Source organism: Penicillium hispanicum, assembly GCF_028827665.1.
Source record: "Penicillium hispanicum strain IBT 35686 chromosome Unknown utg000006l_segment0_segment0, whole genome shotgun sequence".
NCBI lineage: Eukaryota > Fungi > Ascomycota > Eurotiomycetes > Eurotiales > Aspergillaceae > Penicillium > Penicillium hispanicum.
The window spans coordinates 3,582,228-3,603,643 of NW_026623198.1; the positions used below are offsets into that span (position 1 = coordinate 3,582,228).

General features: G+C 55.2%; 7 protein-coding genes across 7 annotated transcripts; 5 read left to right on the forward strand and 2 right to left on the reverse strand.

Moving 5' to 3' along the window:
• Positions 1-152: 152 nt before the first annotated feature.
• Positions 153-923, forward strand: N7459_007681 (uncharacterized protein; the record flags this gene model as incomplete). Its single annotated transcript, XM_056946849.1, has 1 exon — positions 153-923. One exon carries the CDS (start codon positions 153-155, stop codon positions 921-923), a length of 771 nt encoding a protein of 256 aa, XP_056798848.1.
• Positions 924-3,781: 2,858 nt separating this feature from the next.
• On the forward strand, positions 3,782-5,646 carry N7459_007682 (uncharacterized protein; the record flags this gene model as incomplete). The annotated part of the gene is made up of 2 exons (XM_056946850.1): positions 3,782-4,763; positions 4,829-5,646. 2 exons carry the CDS (start codon positions 3,782-3,784, stop codon positions 5,644-5,646), a joined length of 1,800 nt encoding a protein of 599 aa, XP_056798849.1.
• Positions 5,647-6,566: 920 nt separating this feature from the next.
• Positions 6,567-8,291, forward strand: N7459_007683 (Zn(II)2Cys6 transcription factor; the record flags this gene model as incomplete). The annotated part of the gene is made up of 3 exons (XM_056946851.1): positions 6,567-6,626; positions 6,721-7,461; positions 7,515-8,291. 3 exons carry the CDS (start codon positions 6,567-6,569, stop codon positions 8,289-8,291), a joined length of 1,578 nt encoding a protein of 525 aa, XP_056798850.1.
• A 979-nt stretch (positions 8,292-9,270) lies between these two features.
• On the reverse strand, positions 9,271-11,365 carry N7459_007684 (uncharacterized protein; the record flags this gene model as incomplete). The annotated part of the gene is made up of 5 exons (XM_056946852.1): positions 9,271-9,752; positions 9,827-10,065; positions 10,130-10,645; positions 10,783-10,911; positions 10,971-11,365. The coding sequence occupies 5 exons, from the start codon at positions 11,363-11,365 to the stop codon at positions 9,271-9,273; spliced, it is 1,761 nt and encodes a 586-aa protein (XP_056798851.1).
• Positions 11,366-14,223: 2,858 nt separating this feature from the next.
• Positions 14,224-17,400, forward strand: N7459_007685 (ribonuclease Z; the record flags this gene model as incomplete). The annotated part of the gene is made up of 1 exon (XM_056946853.1): positions 14,224-17,400. One exon carries the CDS (start codon positions 14,224-14,226, stop codon positions 17,398-17,400), a length of 3,177 nt encoding a protein of 1,058 aa, XP_056798852.1.
• A 378-nt stretch (positions 17,401-17,778) lies between these two features.
• On the forward strand, positions 17,779-19,692 carry N7459_007686 (putative acid phosphatase; the record flags this gene model as incomplete). The annotated part of the gene is made up of 5 exons (XM_056946854.1): positions 17,779-17,868; positions 17,919-18,044; positions 18,141-18,325; positions 18,386-18,720; positions 18,773-19,692. 5 exons carry the CDS (start codon positions 17,779-17,781, stop codon positions 19,690-19,692), a joined length of 1,656 nt encoding a protein of 551 aa, XP_056798853.1.
• Positions 19,693-19,824: 132 nt separating this feature from the next.
• N7459_007687 (putative short chain dehydrogenase/reductase) lies at positions 19,825-20,778 on the reverse strand (the record flags this gene model as incomplete). Its single annotated transcript, XM_056946855.1, has 1 exon — positions 19,825-20,778. The coding sequence occupies one exon, from the start codon at positions 20,776-20,778 to the stop codon at positions 19,825-19,827; it is 954 nt and encodes a 317-aa protein (XP_056798854.1).
• Positions 20,779-21,416: the final 638 nt, after the last annotated feature.

A 21,416-nucleotide genomic window follows, 5' to 3' on the forward strand; every position in this document is an offset into this window, starting at 1 on the left:
AATATCCAATATCGGATATTTGGAAAAAGGCATGTGTAGGCCATAGCCATATGTACTATGTTTGCTCTATTCCATATGTTCAAGGACACTGCCTACCATCCCATCTACCAAATCCAAGACTTGCGGAAAATCAGATGACACGGCAGATCATCATGACCACCAACAGACTCGCCGACAAGAATATCCTACTCATCGGCGGCACATCCGGCATCGGATTTGCCGTGGCCAGACAATCTCTGGACGACGGTGCCAATATTACCATCAGTTCCTCTTCCAAGGAAAAAGTCGCGAGGGCTGTTGATTTCCTGCGCACCCATAACCCAGCGCGCGCATCGGCCGTGCGCAGCTACGTCGCAGACCTGTCGATCCGAGACAAGCTCGAGAGCACCGTCGAAGACCTGCTCAGATTTGCCGCGGAGCCCTCGCCCATCGACCATATCGTCTTCACGGCGGGCAACGTGCCCCCACTCGTCCCTCTGGAAGAGGCGTCCTTCGAGGACGTCAAGGCTTTCCTGACGGTTCGCTTCTTCGGCGCGATGGCAGTCGCCAAATACGCGCCCAAGTATGTGGCTGCAAGCAAAGCCTCCTCGATTACCTTGACGACCGGCACGCAAAGCAAGAAGCCCACTCTCTGGCTGCCTCCTGCGATTGCCGGTGCGGTGGAGGGGCTGATGAAGGGGCTGGCGATTACTCTGTCGCCTGTGCGCGTAAATGCTGTGTCTCCAGGATTCGTCTTGACGGAGCTTACCGATCGACTGTCGGAGGAGATGAAAGCTGGGTTGGCGGAGAAGTATACGCAGCAGTCCCTGACGAAGGATATTGGGTATCCGGAGGATGCAGCGGAGGCGTACTTGTACCTGATGAAAGATTATTTTGCGACGGGTTCGATTGTGGCTACCAATGGCGGAGCCTGGTTGGTTTGAAATGTTGCGCGCACATGTCGATGCTATATGAAGCAGGCCAAAGTTACCTCCAAGGCTGTAACCACCCTCTGTTATGGCTTGAGCTGGTTGTATATGTCTTAATTCAGTGAGGCATGAAGGGATGTGTCATGGTTCAGTTTTGTATATACAGTCACTGAGGGCGCATGCATTCCAGACTATCTATCATAAGAGAAGTAACAGTTGGGGCCCGACTCACTAGGGTGATCCATGTCTGCTCAAGTCTCAACGGACCTGCCCGTCAAGATGGGTGGCACCTCTTGGCCTCTGGAAAGGTGACTAGTGCTAATTCGTGTGTAGCAGTCTATCTAGAGCAGTGACAATAGGAAGCATTAACGACACCAAATCGCAAACTAATGCAAGAGCCGAGGGCAACAAGCTTTCTCGTCTCCTACATGGTAATTCAAGTATACACGTGGCGCCGGGCTATGGACCGGTTCTAGAAATTAGATAAAATATCCACTCCCTGGTCGAGACTTGTCAGCCGAATAAGATTGATATTCTTGCGGAGCAAACTTCTTGTTCTTCACCAGCGACGATTGTGGACTGCGACGGTTGCAAGATCTAGATCCCGGTTGCGAGATCGATTGATGGAGATGCAATCAAACTATCCCTGGGTCTCTCGAGCAGTTCGTCAGACGACCAGAACCCGTCAATGGGTATAGATCCTGAAGTAGGCTCGGACAAGGGTCCTTGGGGTCTTTTCTAGCCGGCGATCAGGGTTGTAGCGGTGGCGTTGCGAGTCGTCGTCAGACGACCAGAGAATAGACTAAGGTCGCAATGACCTGGAATCGGGCGGGGGATGGAACCATCCACGCCTAGGTTTGAACTTGGTGCCGTACGTAAGGCGTGTTTGAACGTAGCCATAGGTGTCGCATTGTGGTTGAATCCGAGGGATATCCAGGTCTAGACCGGGTGCGCATGATGAGCAATAGTGCTCTCCCATGTGCACTATTCGGCGTCAACGGAGGCGTGCCAAACTCTAGTGTGGATCGATATTTGCCGAGAGGACTCGGCACAGTACCCAAGCAGGGGTTCCGCTGGGGAGCCATTCGTAGTAGGAAGTGAATGAAGAAGAAACTGAACGATTGGGAGATAACTGATCGGCTGAATTATTGGCACTTGGGCCGAGGCCACGGCCGCTGGCGAGAGTCTCTATTTTTACGAGCAGCGCACGTCGGAGGTGAGGCGCAGACGTTGGGCTCAGCCTCGCGTTCGCCATCTTGCAGAGCCGAGTGACAGCTTGTCTCAGCCCTAGAAGATCATATGGCTGAAAAGAGAACGAGGCCCAACACAGAAGATGAAAAAAAAAAAAAAAAAAAAAAAAAACAAAGTTCTCGGTCCGCGCTCCACGAGGCCGCGCGGTTATGATTTCACCCGCGATGGGGCTCGCTCAAGGCCCGAACCAACGAGCCATCGAGATGTCGTCGGACCTAGGATGGGGATATAAAAAGAAATCCACGGACGATACCCTCCGATTACTCATCCTGCCCCCCTGGACCGAACTAACGCAATGCAGTATGAGTCTGCTGTCCACCACACGGACGATTGCCGGTGCCAGAAGGAGAAAAGCCAAAAAAAAAAGCCACAAACTGCCACACCCAGGATCATTACTATTGAAAGAAGTATTGATCTAGGATTGCTCGGCGACGGAACGATGGTCCCTGTTTCAACTAGAAAACCTTATTTTTGGCTCTGAGTCGGTGGTCGATCTCCGTGGTTTTACCGACGCTCGTTGGGCGTGTACATACACAGCATTCGGTCTCCTGGAACACCGGTTGCGATCAGGCCATGCAGGGATCGGAACCCCATCGGGATCAATTGAGAGAAGTTCCAGGAAGATGCTGGTTAAGAAAGCCTCAGATCGTCTCGGGCGGCGAGGTCTGTAGGTCCAGTCTTCAGACCGATCGCATCCATGATGCCTTTGAGAGGGGCATTTAGCGGTCCATCTGCCGTCGCAAAGGCAATCCCAATTGGACTGGTCCGCCGTGCCCACTTGAAGCCACACTAGACTATAGAAGATTCCGGTCCTTGTCTAGGCCGGACTAGGCAAGCTATACGGATGGGCGATCCCCATTCTTGCTGAAGGACTCGTTTATATGCACATTCTTGCTGACATGGGTGGCCCATCTTACCTAGAAATTATCACCAGCTGTCAACAACATGACCTGAGGAATGCCCGAGCCGACTGTTTGAGGGAACAAGAATTTCACAGCCGCCGGCGTCACGGGAAGAACTGCAGCAATGGCTCCAATTGGTTCGCATACTACATAAATACATATGTACATATATGTTACTTAATTATTATTGAATGGTTTCTGCATCGGGGCCTCCCCACTTGACCAAGGGCGGTATAGCGGCTTCGGGGCTAATTACCTGGGGCGTCTATCCAGACGATGGGAGTGGCTTCATATATATTTTTTTTCTATTTTGTGCAGAGGCGAAAAGAAGACGAGAGCCGCAAACAGCTCTGATAGACTCATATCCGTGGATCCATTGAATCCGAATCGCAGACAGTCGCGAGTCGAGAGTAAACAACCGTTTCAGTGCGAGTGGCAATGCAGCCAATTAGCGCGCGCGCTCCGCCCGCCCCGCTGAGTCAGCCCCGAGGACGCGCAAGCCGCTTCCTCCTGCTCTCCCCTTTCCCTTTTCGCCGTTCGCTTCCCAGTTTCCCCCCTTCTCCATCCGACCCAGGATATCTTTATCTTCGATCGACTCCTGCATCTAGACTTTCGCTCGTTTTCCCTCGTTTATTAAAATCACCCTCCCCCCCCCTTTTTTGTCGCGAATATCACCACACATACTCGGGGAGTCCGGGTTCACCCTCAATAGATCACACCATGGCAACCCTCGCAGAACACCCGTTACACACCACCACATCCTCCATGCCGACTATGACCGCCAGTTACGACCAAGATCTCGACTCCTTCATCAACTACGAGCCACTCACCTACACATCTGCCGAGCCAGCCCGCTCCAAGATCGCTTTGACGAGTCAGCCCTCGGTCGCAAGCACCGACTTTAGCACCAGTGATGCTCGCAGTGCCAGCTTCGCCTCCAGCGGTCAATCCCCCATCGCCTACCAAGGCCCCAGTCACCACTACGAAGATCACCGCCAGCAGACAGGTCTGCCTCCTGGTGCCTTGTCTATGACCTACAACCAGGTGACCCCCATGGGCTTCGGAAACGGCGGACCAGGGTACCAGTCGAACAATGGAGAGATGTTCCAAGCACACATGAAGCGGGAGGATGTCCCCTTCGACTTCAACACTGCCCCGACACGGAACCCATCTGAGATGGAGATCGAGTCCGATGGCATGAACAACACCCCCTACTTCTTCACCCCCGGCAAGAACCAATACATCGATCCTAATGCGCTCGGCGGCCATGAGCTGGCTCAGGCTGGCCCCTCCACTCAGGTCGGCCGTATGTACCCTGGCATGCATCAGCAGCAGGCTGCGATGGCCAAGGCCGCCCAGCAACAGAAGCACAACGAGATGATGCGTCAGCAGATGCAGCAGCGTCGCGTCGAGGAGAGCCCCGCCGGGGCTCCCAACCGTGGTGCTCGCCAACCCGACCCCGTTGTCGAGGAACGCATCTCCCGTCTGCTCCAGCAGATGCGTCAAAATGCAGAGGCTGCTGGTGAGGCATCTCCCACCCCATCTTCCATGCCGTCAATGGCAAAGGCTCGCAAGGATGAGGCCGATATGGATGAGGATGAGCGTCTCCTCGCGAGCGAGGAGGGAAAGAAGCTCAGCAGCAAGGAGCGCCGTCAGCTGCGGAACAAGGTTTCCGCTCGTGCTTTCCGCTCCCGTCGCAAGGGTATGTTGATGGAGAAACCCTCCGAGTAATCGTTCTTTACACTGACCTCTTTTCTTTTCCTTCAGAGTACATTGGTCAACTCGAGAGCGAAGTGGCCGCCCGCACCAATGAGGCTCATGAGATGCGTCTCCAGAACCGTGCCCTTTATGAGGAGAACGCTCGGCTGAACGACCTGGCTCGGATGCTTCTTGGGTCGCCTCACTTCGCCAACTTTCTGAATGACATGCCCGACAACGGCGTTCCCCCTCAGGTCCAGGGCTCCCAGCAGCCTCAACCTCAACCCCAGCAGGTCGCCCCGCAGCCCACCATGCAGGCGCCTGTACCCGCCGATGCGAACGCCAGTCGCCCCCAGATGCAGCAGAACCCCCAGGTCAGCATGGTCATGGTCCCTAACCAGGGTGTGGAGGCGTCCATGCTGAACAGCGGTGGCTGGAACTCTGGGATCGACATGAACTACGGCAACACTCCCGTCTTTGCCGTCCTTGACGTCCCCGAAGGCCCAACCCTCGACTTTGAAGCCCTCTCTGGCAAGTCCTCGTCCACCGGCATCTCGGAGAATGGTAAGGACGAGGCCCCGGTCTTGAGTCTTCCCGAGAGGGACGAGTCTGCCCAGCAATCGGACATTGGTGTCGCCAATCCCGATGTTGAGATTGATGAGTCGGATCCTGCATTTGCTCTCTTCGTCGATTCCCCTGCTCCCGCTCCATCCGGCAACGATCTTGTCTTTGACGGTGTTTCCGCCGACAAGGAGAATCCCCAGTTCGAGCTCGTCGTTGACTCGACGGAGGTCTCCGCCGCCGCCAAGAACCGTTTCAACTACCTTTGCTCCAGCATCGAAGCCGCTTTCCAGCGGGTGTCATCCGTCACGTCCCACCTCCAATGATTCCCCATTAGCGTCCCGTCTTTTTGATCCGTTTATTTTCTTTGTATATCTGTCATCTGTACCGGCATTGTCCGCTTGCGTCTTTTGATCATCTCTCGGCCTAGTGAGTATACATCCACGCCGTTGTCATTCCTCGGTGCTTCCAGCCAGTCATCCGTTTCTTTATCTGGCGTCCTTCGGGAGTTTTGCGGCGCTTGTTTCTGTCCTGATATTGTGTATCTTCCGGGTTGGGCTCCCTGGGTGGAACTTTTGGCAGCGGACTCGGCGCATGTGAAGGACCAGCGAAATCAGTGCTCAAAATTGATTCCTACCATTATTCTACTATCTGGATAGATCATCATTTCCCATCGTTACGTCATCTGCTTTCATATCGAGTACAAACTACGGCTGACCTGGGCCTTGAAGCTTGTCTTGGGATTCTGATCTCTCCTATCTGGGGTTGTAGTAGTTAGATGGTCGCAAGGGCGAGATGAGTCCATCTGTCACCCCATCTTATCTAACAATAGAGTCCAATTTTGCCCGCAACGAGCCATGCATGGGGCCGTGAATCTCGCCCCCAATTTCGGGCCCCCCGGGTGGCCCTCTTCTCTCATTTGTTCCAGTCACCTCTCCGTTTGCAAAATCCGGCCTAATAAGGCTTAGGGGGTGCGACGCCCGTTGGCTTGGGCTCCCAAGCCTTTCTTTAATAGACCTTATTTATAATCCTTCTGCCTTTACGCGTTCGAATGGGAATCGGGGCTCGCTTGGATCACCCGCAACGCCAATCATTCTGCTCACTTAGCGAAACCTCCTAGTCACGCAGCCACTGTTCCTCCACGCCATCGATCTCGGTGCTGGGCAGCCTGGAAATTGGCCTATGTTCTATATTGTCGCATTCTCACGAAACTCCCGTCCGTAAGACACCGCGAGATCAATCTGCGATGGTAGGCGTTCCCGGTCGATCAAAGGGCTGCAATACCTGCATCCAGAGAAAGATCAAGGTACGTGCAATCCTTTACATCTCGATCGCTCTCTGGCAATCCAGGGGATATGGATCTGGTGCGAACTCGGCACTAAACAGTAATACGCACGCAGTGCGACCAAGGCCCCGTGCCATGTTTGAACTGCCGCAAGTCCAACCGGCTCTGCACAGGATATAAGCGGAGGTTGGGCTACATCTTTTCCCACGATGTCGTGCTGGCTGGCCCAACCGATACCTCCGAGGAGTTTTCCGTCACTCACCATGGGCGCTGGCGAAAGGGCGAGCCCCAAGCGCCGGCTAAGATATCGACGACCCGGGCCTATAGACCTCTCCAACCCGATCCACCCGTCTCGCTCGGTTGTCAAATCTCCAGTACGAGCACGATTCGCGAGCAGCTCCACTATGTCATGGTGGAGCGCCATACTCCCGGCGAGTTGCTGAAGAACCGCCCGCAGTCCTCGTCCACTAATTGGCTGCTGCAGCTGCAGGGGATGGCGATTCAGTCCTCCGCGCTGGAGGACTCGATGACGGCCTTTTTGGCCGCCCGAGTGGGCCGCATCATGGGTGATTCAGACCTGATCTACAAGGGCCGCGGGAAGTACATCGATGGCCTGGAGAAGCTGCAGCAGGCACTCCGCAATCCGCTGCATCGGCTCGCCGATGAGACGCTGGCCGCGTGCATGGCACTGTCATACTATGAGCTCATCGAGGGCTCCGCGGGCTCCGCGAGCTCGGATGGCGCCTATGAAGCGCACATGCGAGGCGCGGTGATGCTCCTGAAGCTGCGCGGGTCTGAGGCGTGCGGTACTTCTCCACTGGGCCACGCCTTGTTCCTCGCGTTGCGAGTCGTGATGGTCAGTCTCGGGTAATTCTGGTAGTAACCTCCCCTCACTGACCCGCGTTGCAGCTTTTGAAGAGCTTGGATCTTCATCGTGGTACTTTTCTCGCCGAGCCCGAGTGGTTGACGAAGCCATGGGGTCGTATACCCAAATCGGCCGTGGACCGAGTCTACGATATCATCGGTGAAATGCCCCTCGTGTTCCAGCAAATCGATGAGTTAGATGACCAGGCGGATACCGACAAGGCGGCTCAGACCAGTAGAGTCCTTGCTATCGTCACGAAATGCCTGCAGGTCGACCACGCCCTGCGCCAGTCCAATTATACCTTTGAAGAGTCCAATTCCGGCCCGCTGTACTGGCCCGAGCTCTCGTCGCTCGAAGCCGACGCCGAGCGTGCGGACGGGCTGGGGAAGGTGTTTCCGGTCTCTTTCCACTTCTCCACGTTCAACGTGGCGGAGGTGATGACGGCGTACTGGTCGGGCATGATGATCGTCCACTGCAAGCTCCAACACCTATATGCCCGCCTCACGGCGCTCTACCCGTCGAACGCCAAGTATTTAGTCCAGAGCCGCGAGCACGGCGAAATCGCCCGGGAGGTGATCAGCAACATCTGCCAGTCGGCGGAGTACCTGTTGCAGGAGAAGCTGGGCGGCGCGGGGCCGATGACCCTCCTCGCGCCGCTGCGTGGATGCAGGAACTATCTGGAAAGCATGGCGGAGGGCAAGGCCGCGAGACGCGAGATCGCGTGGCTGAACGAGTTCATTGGGCGGACGACGCGACGGTTCGAGTTTCCCATCAGCCGGGCGTTGGAAAAGACCGTCATATGTCAAGAAACAATAGCATAATCATCTGTATCTGTGGCGTTGGGCGGGTTATACTGACAGGGGGGGTCCAAAGGGAAGAATGGGAATCAAGGCCTGGGATCTGAGGGTCGGTGCATTGCAGGGCTATAAAGGCACAACCGATACAGCTGGGGAGATATGTGCACCCACTTTGGGAAAATAATGCGAGAGATGGCAGCTTGAAGGGTTGCGCCATAACGCCAGAGCTAAGCTCCGTTGAGTCGTTTTTTCGCGCTGCATTCCTGAGTAGGAAGGTGGCTCGCTTTCTGGCCCACACGAAGGAGCTTGGCCATTTGAGTGACAATGGCAGAGCCTGCCGACATGGAGAGGAAAGAAGAGAAGAAAGCCGGCCGGGCAATCATCTCAAAACCTTGCCGTTGGCCAATGTCGTAAACTGTCATCTTGAATACACTAATCCAAGCACCAACCGTGGACTGAACAGAGACCAGCGCCGGTATTATACTGTAGCGTAGCTGTAGATATTTCACCCCAGTGTCAGATAGGGGCGAGATACTAACTCGCCCTCAGGGGTCAGGTTGTTGCAGCGAGAGCCGAGATTGGGTGAAATGGATTCAGGGTATAGTTTCTTCTATTCATCTGAACCGTAGATGGATACCACCACGGCCACATCTGGAATGGACGACACAGCACCGAGACATGCTGCGACCTGAAATGGTGAGAGAATACAGTTACATGGGACTCTCAGGCATAACAAGAATTTGAATTTTCTATCAACATCATACATATACTTCCACCTCTGTATCTACAACTAGTCGACCCCTACCACAGCCAAACTCGAATGCAGTGAGGAATCCAGCCGGAATCCTCCAAGAGCGCGCAGCACGTCACCTATAGGTGCACCCACCCGCTCCCCCGACGCTCATGGCACATGGCTATCCATGACATTCGTAACGAAACATACATTCAACAACGGGGTATATCAATTCTCCAAGTCGTGAAAGAGCCTCACGCCAATCGACGCTCACGCCGGCGCCCCCTCCGCGGTCCCAGTGGCCGAAGTCTCCGGCGCCACCGACATCCGCCGCTTGTCGTTGCCGCCCTTGATCCGCCACAGCCCGAACATCTGCCCGACTTCCCGCCAGAAGCCGACGGGGGGATCGACGAAGCTTGCCTCGTACGCGTCGATCAGCGGGCGCTCCCAGACCAGGTCGGCTTCGTGCTTGCCCACCAACTTGGTACGCTTGATCAGCTTCCAGATGATGAAGAGCGGCGGGATCACGATCTGCATCGTGTAGTCGGACCAGAAGGTCGACACGTCCCACGGCTTGTAGGACGGGTAGCCGTAGAGGATGGTGACCAGGATCATCCAGATCAGCGCGGCGTAGGCGCAGTACGGCTGGAAGTGCGCGAAGTAGGAGAAGGTGCGCCGGTCCAGGCCTTGCGCCTTGCACGCGCGGTGGAAGAAGATGTACGTCGTCGTGATGGTGATGTAGTTGATCAGGCCTGCGTCCTGGATTAGCATCTCGATCTGTCTCGGGTGGTCTCGAAGCTGTATCCCGAGCTGTGTGTGGGCTTACCTCCAGCGGTGACGAGACTGGCGAACCATGTGATTACAACCGAAGAGCTGCTGGAGCACTGCAAGAAGGAGAGGATGGGGAAGATCATCACAATCAGGAAGCAGTAGATGGGCACACCGCTGCGCGTGGTGCGGGTGAGGACTCGCGGAGCTCGGCCTTCGAGGGCCAGACTGTACAGGGTACGGATGGCACAGTAGGTGTAGGTGTTGCCGGCCGAGAAAATCGAGGTCAATAAGAGTCTGCAGCACAACGGTCAGTTTCGGGGCACACGCGCATTTCTTTTGTGCCGTCGTGGGGACTCACGCGTTCACCACGGAGGGGAAGACGGCAACGCCCATGTTTCGCATGCCAATGACATAGGGCGAGGCCGCAGCCGTGGAGCCAGAGGTCTCGCCGCTGACAACCTTGGTGAGCGCGGGATCCCGGGCCGAGCAGACAATGCCCACGGCGAGGGCGCCGCCGATGAAGAAGATTCCGAATCGGTAGTAGACCGTCTTGAAGGCGTTCTTGATGTAGATCCGGGGGCGCTTGGCCTCGGCGGCGACCATCGACGTGTACTCGGGACCCACCACGGCGAAGCACGCGGACCACAGGGAACCCAGGAATCCTTCGAACCGACCCAGCGAGCCGGTGTCCAGGTACTCCATGAACGAGCCCGGATTGTTCCAGTAGCGGAAGCCGTAGGCATCGTGCTGGGGGTTCCCGCCGACCATAGTGATGAAAGTGAAGAAGAACAGGGCGAAGATCAGGATGACCTTGCCGCCGGAAAGCCAGAATTCGGCTTCACCGTACGCTTTCACGGCCATCAGGTTGAGCGCGCTAGATGAGCGGTTAGTGGTACATTCGATGACGTCTCCGCGGTAATGCACTCCAGTCTCCATGATCAATGCAGAGCGGTGGGTCTCTCTGGGTCTACAGGAGAGTGGAGGCAGAAGTGGGGGGGGGGGAGTCCTCACGCATAACAGATAATGATGGCCGCCGTGATCCCAGCCACTGGGCCGGGCTCGGTGACCGTGGAGCTCCAGAAGGACAGCACCAAAGTAAATGCAGAGATTTCAAATGGGATCAACAGGGCTTCATAGAAACTACTTGGCATTAGTCGGGTCCGGGGGCGCCAAAGGGAGAAGGGAAGCGAGGAACGGACAAGAAATTCCAGCCGACCATAAAACCGAGGGCGTCGTCTACCCACTTGCCCGCCAATCGAATGAAACCACCACTGACGGGGTAGGCCGTGCTCATTTCGGCTAGGCAGTTGTTGACCATGGCGAGGAAGATACTTTGGATGGTAAAGGCCAGAAATAGACTGCCTGGGCCACCGTGATACAAACCGGTTCCGATACTCACGAACAGGGCTGTTCCAATAGAACCGCCGATGGCGATCAGCTGGATTTGACGATTGCCCAAGTGACGCTGGAGGTTGTCGGCGTTGTCCGCCATCAAACCCTCCTGCACGTCATGCTGAGGATCGCTGAGCTTGAGTCCCAGGGTGTCCAGGACACCGGTGGTGGCTGTCTCCTTGTCTTTGGTGAAGGGTCCCATCGTGGATTTGACTACCGGGGAGGGATTTCTAGCAGCCGATACGGGATGGCAGGGTTGTAGACGAGGGCAATGGGTTGCGGTTCAAGTGTCGTTTTGGCGCATGGGTTGGGGCAAGTATCCAGTGCGAGGGCAGATACCAGAGGGGTGGAAAAGGGCTTCAGCGCAGCGGGCAAATGAAGTAAGCTAAACGTTGGGTGAAAGTCGCACACGGGAGGTGGGCTCGGTTGCTTTGCGGCAGATAGTCGCTATGGACGGTGGCCACGAGTGCTGCGGTCGTATAGAAGGCCTGGGGTAGAGATCGGGGCGTGGTTCAGAACGGAGACATGCAAGCGATGCAGTACGCGTTTCGCCCGCAATGGTTTCACGAGTCGGGAAGTAGACTGTAGAAAGAAACAAGTCACGAGTTGGAGATCAAGCTGCGACACGCTCCGAGAGAAACGGAGGCGAAGGTGAGAGCTAGAGAGCTAGAGCGCAAAATAGAATAGATGTAGGAAGGCAAGATGCGGTTTGGCCGGGATGCACGCCTCGAGGAAAAGGAGAGGGAAAAAAAAAAAAGCTACTGGGGCGCTCTACGGGGCGAGAGTTTCCCGCGCGATACGCAGCGCGCAGTACCAAGTCCCATGTACGTTCGATAATGAGGGTTGCGTACGGTACCGGCGTTGCAAGCGGGGGATTGGAGAGATAAGCGACGGTCCAAGCCACGTTTTTCTTTGGTGGTTTGGATCGGATTGTGCATGCGTGACATCTGGACTTCCGGCCTCGGATTGGATGTCAATTTGCTTCTAGCCGGGTCCGGACACATGGGGCTCGTATCAGAGCATCTGGCATGGAATTCGCGCGACGGCACTGGCTGGATTTCTGCGGTAGGGACGCTTGCGCGGGGCGTGATCGAAAACCGGTTTAGCTTGGAGACGCCCGATCCTCTGCGCCCGTTCCTCTTGGAATATTCCACGGGAAAGAAGCTGCGGGAATTTTTGTTCGAGAAAGGGAAAAGAAAGCAGCGATGACCTGAAAGATAATGTAATACGACCCAAGGAGCCCGGTCGCCGCTTGGACCACAATGTCATTAATCAATTAATCTGATGCTTCCCTAGTTGCCTCCACGACGCTCTGGAATAGGATAAAATCGGCGCCTCAGGCCACAGAGGCCGTGGCGCCAAGGCCCCGCTAGCCCTAATACGTCTTCCGCTGTCCGCATTGGGGATAGCGTCGCCTGGGCGGATTCCGGATTAGTTTGGTTGAGAGCTGGAGTGGAAGTAGTTGTGAAAGACCGTTGATTTGGACCTGGAGTCTACAATGCTGATGATACCGAACGTTAAAATGGTCGAGAAATCCAAAAAAAAAAAAAAAAAAAAAAAAAAGTGAAACCGGGAAGATGGTAGAACTCAAATCCAGAGACTACTGCACTAACCTTCAGGGCCTCCTGGGTCGAGATTTGGCTCCTCACACAGAGAATCTGAGCCTTGGCCATCGGATACGAGATAAGTCCTTCCCGCCGTCGAGTAAACTGAATATTACATAATTCGCCAGCCTCTGGGTCATCGAACTTCATCCTTCAACCAGGGACTGAGTTAGTGCAATAACGTCGGTGTCGGTATTCAACTCGAGGGCCACAGATAATGAGACGGTCGATCTAGAGTAACTGCGGTCATTCATTGGATCCAACCAACGGAGGGAACATATCGATTCATCAGCTTCAGAAGCAGCTTCCAGCCCCAATCCTATTGAGGACCATGAATCAGCTCGATTATCTCCAAACCTTGCATGGACTAGGACAGGCCGGTGTTCAATTATATGAAAGGGGCCAGTTTGGAGGAGAGTATTTGGATCTGAACTACGACATGTTACCGGGCCGCCCCCGTTTCCATATGCAAATCCTCCAGTTGCCCCAAATTCCCTCTGATGGCTGTCGAGACTTATCATCTGGCCAATATGCCCAACAAAGTAGGTCCTCGTGTGACACCTCTCTACACTGCCGATACTACTAAGGCGTCGGGTAGCAATGATCGGGTCCTTGGAAGGTGTAGACCGCGTATGAATAGAAGGATCAGACCTGTGCCAACTTTATAGAGAGAAGCGACCGCGAATGTTTTATTATGTGGACAGCATCAGTAATAACTATAATTGATTGATATGCCCCTGGTCTTGGCGAATGAGACTGATGATTGACAGTTGATGTCAAGCGGAATCCCATGCTGCTTGTTATCTTCGATCGCAATTCCGAAAAACCAAATCATCAATTCAAATGTAAATAGAGATGTCTTTCGAGAGGGACTATGCTGCTCTCACGTTGTTAATCTTGAGGCTGGATATATAGACAGGACGCGCCGACTAGCCTGAGCTTGATTCGACGCGGGCCGTGACGCCGGGCTCCGAAAAAAAAAGTTGTTCCGCGACTTCACCACCCGCGCTTCGTTTGCTCGCATCACATCTCGACCATCAATGTTCCGTTAACTGGACTCGACATCCCTCCAACCGCAGCCAAATTGGCGTTCCTTCGCGCGTGCGGTACTCTGCCTACCGCAGCACCCCGCCTAGCCTCCCGTTGTGCGCGCTCTCCTTTCGCAAGCCCGTGGTCTACTCTCGGCTCGCGCAGCACCACCGCTGGTCCAAGTCCAGTTCAAACGCGACAGCTTTCGGGCCTCAGGCGCATCGCAGCCGCTCAATCTCGGTCGCGCACAAGCTCTTTACCGGTCTCGCAGCCCCGCAACCCACAAGCGCAATCCGAGCCGGACGACCGTGACGAGATCATCCTTCTCCCTGTGACTCAAAGGGGCCCGAGAAAAAAATACGTGATTTGCAACCCAGCCCTCTTTAACCCACCCCTTGATCAACCCCACCCAGGGGGCGCCGCGCCTATGAAGAGCTACTACCAGGTCGTCACGACCCCGACGGCCGACACCGGCGGCACTGTCATTGCCCTACACTTCCCTGACAGGAGATATTTCTTTGGTCAGCTATCAGAAGGCACCCAGCGTGCATGTATAGAGCGAGGTATCAGGCTGAGTCACTTGACTGATATTTTCGTCACGGGGCGCACGGAATGGGCCAATACGGGCGGACTAATTGGGATCGTCTTAACCCTGGCGGACGCGATAGCGCATTCCAATGCAGCTATTGAGAAGGAGAACCAGAAGAAAGCGGAGAGACGAGCGATACTCGAGGCAACCTCAAAAGGCAAAGAGAGCAAGCCGATGTCAGTGGCTCAGGACCAGTCCTTACTGAGACTGAACCTGAATTTAAACATCCACGGGACAACGAATCTGACACATTCGGTCGCTACCGCCCGGCGGTTCGTGTTTCGCAAGGGACTGCCACTGCTCACGAAGGAGTACACCTCGGAGAGTGTTGCAAAGGCGGCCTCGGTTGATGCCGAAGACCCCTTTGAGAAACCGTCATGGCAGGACGCAAACATCAAAGTCTGGGCCCTTCCCATCAAGCCTGACTCTTTGAACAGAACCACGGGATCATCGCAGCCGCGTTCGCAAAGCCCACGGAAACGAAGCCTGGGGGAATTCCAGGAGACCGAAGAAACCCAGAGTGAAAGTGAGCTGTATGACAAGGATCAATTGATGAGACAGTCTGTGGTCACGGATATGTTCAACTCCAAATGGAAGATGGACGCGCTCGTCGAGACTCCATTGGCCCAGGTGAAGATGCCCGCGACATTGTTTGTGCGCAACCCCGAGACCAAAGACCTTGAGCAGTATCGCGGTCCGAAGCCAGGGGATGGTAAACCGTTGCCCAAAATCAACGTGTTGGTTCGACAGCCCTGGCCTGGGGCGACCGTCCAACGTTTGCCACCGACTTCCCCCTCGGCCGAGGCGCTCTGCTATGTCGTCCGCAATCACGATATCCGAGGCAAATTTGAGCCGGCAAAGGCTATCGGCTTGGGTGTTCCAAAGGGTCCATGCTTCGCCGCCCTGACGCGCGGGGAGAGCGTCCAGTCTGAAGATGGCAAGACGGTGACCCCGGAAATGGTTTTGGGTCCATCTCGACTCGGTAAGGGTGTTGCGATTATGGACGTACCGTCCCCCGAGTATGTCGAAGGCTTGGTGAATCGGCCGGAGTGGAAGTCGCCCGCAGTGACGACCGAACTCAAGTCCTTTATCTGGATTCTGGGTCCTGGAGTCGGTGATCACCCCAGGCTTCGGGAGTTCGTCGCGAGTATGTCCCACTGCAAGCATACGGTCTCTAGCCCGGATTACTGTCCGAACTACTTGGCATTCCCTAGCTCTGCTGCGTCTACCATCCGCCTGGCCTGCCTGAACGGTGACATGTACCCGGTCCCAGTTCACGATAATGTGGCCCCCTCACAGCGCGAGGCTACGGGTGAGGGCTCGGCACCTAGTGGTAGTGCCCCTGCAGATGCTATATTTGAGCCTCTTCAGCCCGGGCTTATTATTAACATGGAGCCTCAGTTTGAGCTCAACAGGGACGAGGTCACGACTCCGTTAGACACGACAAAAACGATCCATAGGATCCCACGGGCTGTTGAGAAGCGGATGGAAGTGACTCGTAAACGTATCGCGAAGTCCCGTTTCACGCAAGAACTCGCTCAGATTCGCAAGAATTTGCCTGGTGCCAATGCGGAGATTATTGCACTTGGCACGGGCTCCAGTGCGCCGTCTAAGTACCGCAATGTCTCTGGCACATTGCTTCATGTCCCTGGAACTGGCTACTACCTGTTCGACTGTGGTGAAAACACTCTGGGCCAGTTGAAGCGAATTTTTGAACCCGAACAGCTGCGCGAAGTGCTCCGCAATCTTCGCATGATCTGGATCAGTCATCTCCACGCCGATCATCACTTGGGTACAGCCGCTCTCATCAAAGCTTGGTACCAGGAGAACTATGGGGTCAAATCGAAACCAGCGGCAAAACTGGAGCTTGATATGGGGGAAATACTCAAAGAGAAGCGCTTAGTGGTTGTCTCCGATGAGATGATGATTTCATGGCTGGAGGAGTATGCAAGTGTCGAAGACTACGGTGCCGACAAGCTGCTCACTCTCTGTGCGTTCCCTGATTCTTCTGGGTCCTCCATCACCACCACGTTTACCCACCGGCACAGTCGTCACGGAGGCCCTCCTTTTGGTTTACATGCACCGTATCGAACGAAGCTCAGCTTTACGGACGAGTCCTCTCCTCTCACGCCACTTCTGAAGTCGGCTACTGGATTGGATAACATTCTCACCACATACGTCAAGCATTGTCGTGGGTCACTCGCTGTTTCTCTCGTGTTCCCAGATGGTTTCAAGGTCTCCTATTCCGGCGATTGCAGACCTTCCGATAAATTTGTCTCCATTGGCCACGGCTCGACTGTGCTCATCCACGAGGCGACCTTCGATAAGGACATGGTCGGCTCCGCTATCGCCAAGCGCCACTCAACCGCTGGTGAAGCAATTGAAGTGGGCCGCCGCATGCAAGCCCGTTCCATTTTCCTCACGCATTTCAGCCAACGATACCAGAAGATTGCCCATATTGAGCAAGAGACCGACAAAAAGCAAGACCGAGATGTCTCATCCAAAGTCGCGCCTGCTCCAGAGATTGATCCTGCCGATGCTGATATCCCCTTCGATGACCCGGAAGACCAGCCTGCTCCCCCACACTCTGCGGGCTTGCTTACAGATGACATGCATTTCTCTCAGTCGAGCCAGCCACTGCCTCATGGGAATGCCCAGGTTCCCGGTGTCAATACCCCGATCGTAGCCGCGATGGACTACATGCGTATCAAGGTTGGGGATATTGCCATTGCTCAGGCCTATTCCCCCGCCTTCGAGAAACTCGTCGAAGTCTTGGAACGTGCCTCCGATCAGGTGGCCGAGGCAGCGAAGCAGAAGCGCCAAGAGGAAGAAGATGCCCGGAAGGCCAAGAAAAACAAAAAGTTCGCTCAGGCGAAAGCTCCGGTGGCGGCGGCAACGATTGCTGCGGTTGCTGTGGCCTCCGAAACTGAAGAGCCTGCCAACCCAGTCTCCGTGTGGAGTGCTAGTGAGAGTGAAGAGGGATGGGAAACCAGTGACTACGAAGAGGAAAGCTAGAAAGGGGCTTCATGTAAATATACATCTCTACTTACTCAAAAATAGACCTCGAGCCTGCTGGCCTTCATCCAGGCTGACCACATACACTAATTCGGCATTCGTTCCGTGTACCTCGGCAAAGATAATAAGGACCCAACTCGTGATGGAGAGCTGATCGAATTAGAGTGATCAATCTATGGTCTATCTTCCACGTCCAGGTCGATTTGACTTGCCCTGTCCCTCCATCATCGATGCTCCCGCCATTCCGTGCTGGTGCATGTATATATGTCCCCCGTTCTTCCCACGCTGTGATTGGCGCCGCCCACCCCCTCACCGCCCCACGTCGATGTCATCCCACGCCGAAGCTCCGGCCTTCTTCGACTCACCGACGCCAACAGCATGACGACCCTCATCCCTCGCGAGCCTTACTCCCAGGAGGAGCTCAAGCAGCTCTATCCGAACGGATTGAAGCTAGAATTGGTGCAAGTGGTATGTCTTATCAGACTTCAACACCAGACCGGCCCAGCTAATCCTTGCAGTTTCTCCGTCATGGTAAGAAGCTTGGAAGCATGATGCATACCGTGGGTCAGCGGATTTCTAATTGGCACCAGGCGAGCGCACGCCGGTTTCTTCACGCTTTCAAAATGTATGTTCATCTATCTGTGGTTGTTCTCATTAGGTCTTATTGCTAATATCCCGTGCAGACAGGTCTAGCTCCATGTAACTTCCTCCTCCTTTCTCGGACGAATTGAATGGTATAGATTGACCGTCTGATCCCAGACTGGCCGTATTGCAGCGTTGCGCGACAAATGGTTCAGATGGCTGCCAGTAATCACGAGCTGTCGGCTTGGAACGGGTTTCAATGGCGCCGGAAAATGGAGTCGTTTGGTAACAAGGACGAGGCGGTGGTCGCAGTAGGAGCGGGAGGCGCAATCGAAGGAATCTGGTCAGTATCCACAGAAAGATTCTGGCAGGTTTGCAGGAATTCCAATTAACAACCTCCAAGTCAGCACGGTGAACTCACCGACAAAGGGCGCGAAACTACCTTTGCTCTGGGCCAACGTCTGCGCCATCTCTATGTCGACCAGCTGGGGTTCATGCCCAAGGTCAAGGAAGATGCCGAGGACATGTATCTTCGTGCAACACCCATCCCTCGCGCCCTCGAGTCGTTGCAGCAGGCTTTCTGGGGCATGTACCCTTCTAATGCGCGCACCCTCGACTTCCCGCCGCCAGTGATTGTGGGTCGCTCCGTGTCGGAGGAGACTCTATTTCCTAATGAGGGTAACTGTCGACGATTCCGACAGCTGGCCCGCCTCTTTGCCGACCGTGCGGCAGCTCGATGTAAGTGGGACGTGTGGAATATGGGAGCGGTGACTGACACTGGATGTCGCAGGGAATGAGTCTGAGCAGATGGATTACCTCAACAAGATTTGGTCTAAGTACATGCCTGAAAGCTCACCCAAGGTTGCCGTCGATGCTCACCCCCGTCTGTCGGGTATCATGGATACCGTCAACGCCACGGATGCCCACGGGCCAGCCACGAAGCTTCCCTCCGAGTTCTACGACAAGAAAGGCCGTGCTATCATGGACCGAATTGCGGTCGAGGAGTGGTTCGCCGGCTACAATGAGAGCAGCGAGTACCGCAAACTCGGCATTGGCGCTCTCTTGGGAGATGTGGTCGACCGCATGGTCAGCACTGCCGTTGACGGTGGCTGGCGCAGCGAGAGCTCTGCCTCCGGCTCTGGGAAACCTGGGGCTGGCAAGTCGATCAAGTTTGCGATGAGCGGATGCCACGACACCACCCTTGCGGCCATTCTGTCGAGTGTTGGTAGCTTCCAGGACGAGTCCTGGCCGCCCTTCACCTCCTCCGTTGCCATTGAGATGTTCTCCCAGGCCCCTAGTGGCCGTGCCGATGCTGGAACTGTGCTTGAGGAGTTCTCCAACCCCTCGGTTGCATCTAAAAAGCCGGGGGTTCTCTCATCACTGTTCGGTGGCACCAAGTCCACGTCCAAGCAGCCCGCCCCATCTGAGACTGCGCGCACGCCTATCTCATCTTTGCCCGAGGAAACTCGCGAGGATCTGCGCAAGCACTATGTTCGCATCCGATATAACGATCGCCCTGTGCGCATCCCCGGCTGCGCAGCCAAGTCTGAGAACCACCTCCCTGGCGATGAGACTTTCTGCACTCTAGACGCCTTCAAGTCGATCGTCGACAAGTTCACGCCAAAGAACTGGAGCGCCGAGTGCATGCAGAACCTGGGCGAGGGTCTGTACGGCCCTGGTGAGCAGGAGCGCATCCCAGCTGGATTCTAGATGATACTGTATACCTGTCGATATTTCGACTTCTTGTTCATCCTTTCCTTCTCGCCCTTTATGCAGACAAATTGGGTTCTATCGGTCGGATTGTAATTATGGCAGAGCCACCAGATTAGAAATCAAGTTGAGCTACCTCTTCTTCGCCCTTTCGATCTCTTCTTTTTGCAGCTCCTTCATCCTATCCGCTGTGGCTTTCATCAGCAGCCCTCGCGGGAGCACGTCAAAGGCCAGACTTTGCACCCAATGCCAGAAATAGGCTGGCACAGCGACCTTCCCACATCCAACACGATTCAACCCAGCCGAGGCCAGCGTCCTCCCCGTCGGGGTAAACACGGTCGAGTCGACATAATCAAACCCAGGCGTTTTGACCTGCCCGACCCGCAACACCATCACATCGACCCGATTCCGCTCATACGCACACTCCGCCTCCAGAGCGCGCGTAAAGGTATCCACAAACCCCTTCGTCGACGAGTAGACCGTAACATAAGGGAACCCATACGACGAGAATGACGACACATTCACCACCAGCCCCGGCGCCGCATCCGCAAGCAACGGAAGCAGCAGCCGCGTGATCTGCGCCATAAACACCGCATTCTTGTTGATGGTCGTCTGCACATCCGCGAACCCGTGCGCGCTCAGCGGCATGAACGGCTTCGTCTCGCCGCCGACGTTGTTGACCAGCACGCTCAGCTTGCCCCCGTGCTCGGCCAGGATCGCACGGATCTCGTCCGCCACGCTGTCCATCGCCGCCGTCACGGCCGCGACGTCGAGGACCACGATCCCCGTCTTGCGGGCCGGGAACTCGGCGGCGAGCTCGCGGGCGCGCGACTCGAGTTTCGCGCGGTTGCGGCCGTGCAGGATGACATTGAAGCCGCGGGCGCAGAGTTCCTGGCAGAAGCCGAAGCCGATTCCGTCCGTGGCGCCTGTCACGAGGGCCCAGTTGGTGGCGGTGGGGTTGTAGCGTTTCCGGAGGGTGGAGGGGAGGAGGTAGACGGTTGCTTGGTGGGCAAATTGGATGGTGATGTAGGCTAGGGTCGCGGCGCCCAGAAGGGCCAGCGGTTGAGAGCAGTCGGCAAAGGGCATTCTAGGGTTTTGGTGACAGGAAACGGAGGAATGGCGCACCGTGGAGCTGTGGAGCTGTGGAGATGGCGATCTCGGGGGGTTGATCACGATGATATCACCGATAAGATTAATGGGCGCCAATGGAGCTGAATAGAGGAAGCTTCAATTGAGAAAATGATTCGGTCAACCTGGTTCGTGATATTACATTCTACGACACGCTCGAGACGGGCGAATGCGTTGCTCTTATATTTTGGGACTTCCCCTCTTTCGCAATTCGGCCATTTGGTTGTCGGCCCGGCGGATCTGTTGGAATGTGGCATGAGGCCGTCCACTCGGCCAAAATTTGACCCGACCCTCGGAGGAACTTCGGGCCGATGTCACATGAACAGTAAAAATAGATAAGAAAATGTTGGAATGTGTTGGAATGAGTGTGTGGAGACTCGCAGTTATAGTTGATCCATTCTAAGCCCCTAAATTGGCAGATTGGGCGGAATAGCAACTCAGACTTCTCCTTGATTCCAATTGGTCGGGTCCCCTCCCTATCCTGACAGAAAACTTTACCTCCCTAGCTCCCACTGATAGTGAATACACGATATATATTTACACATCTCTTCACTCGTATGCTATCTACTCAGCCATTTAACAGGATCACCGACTGC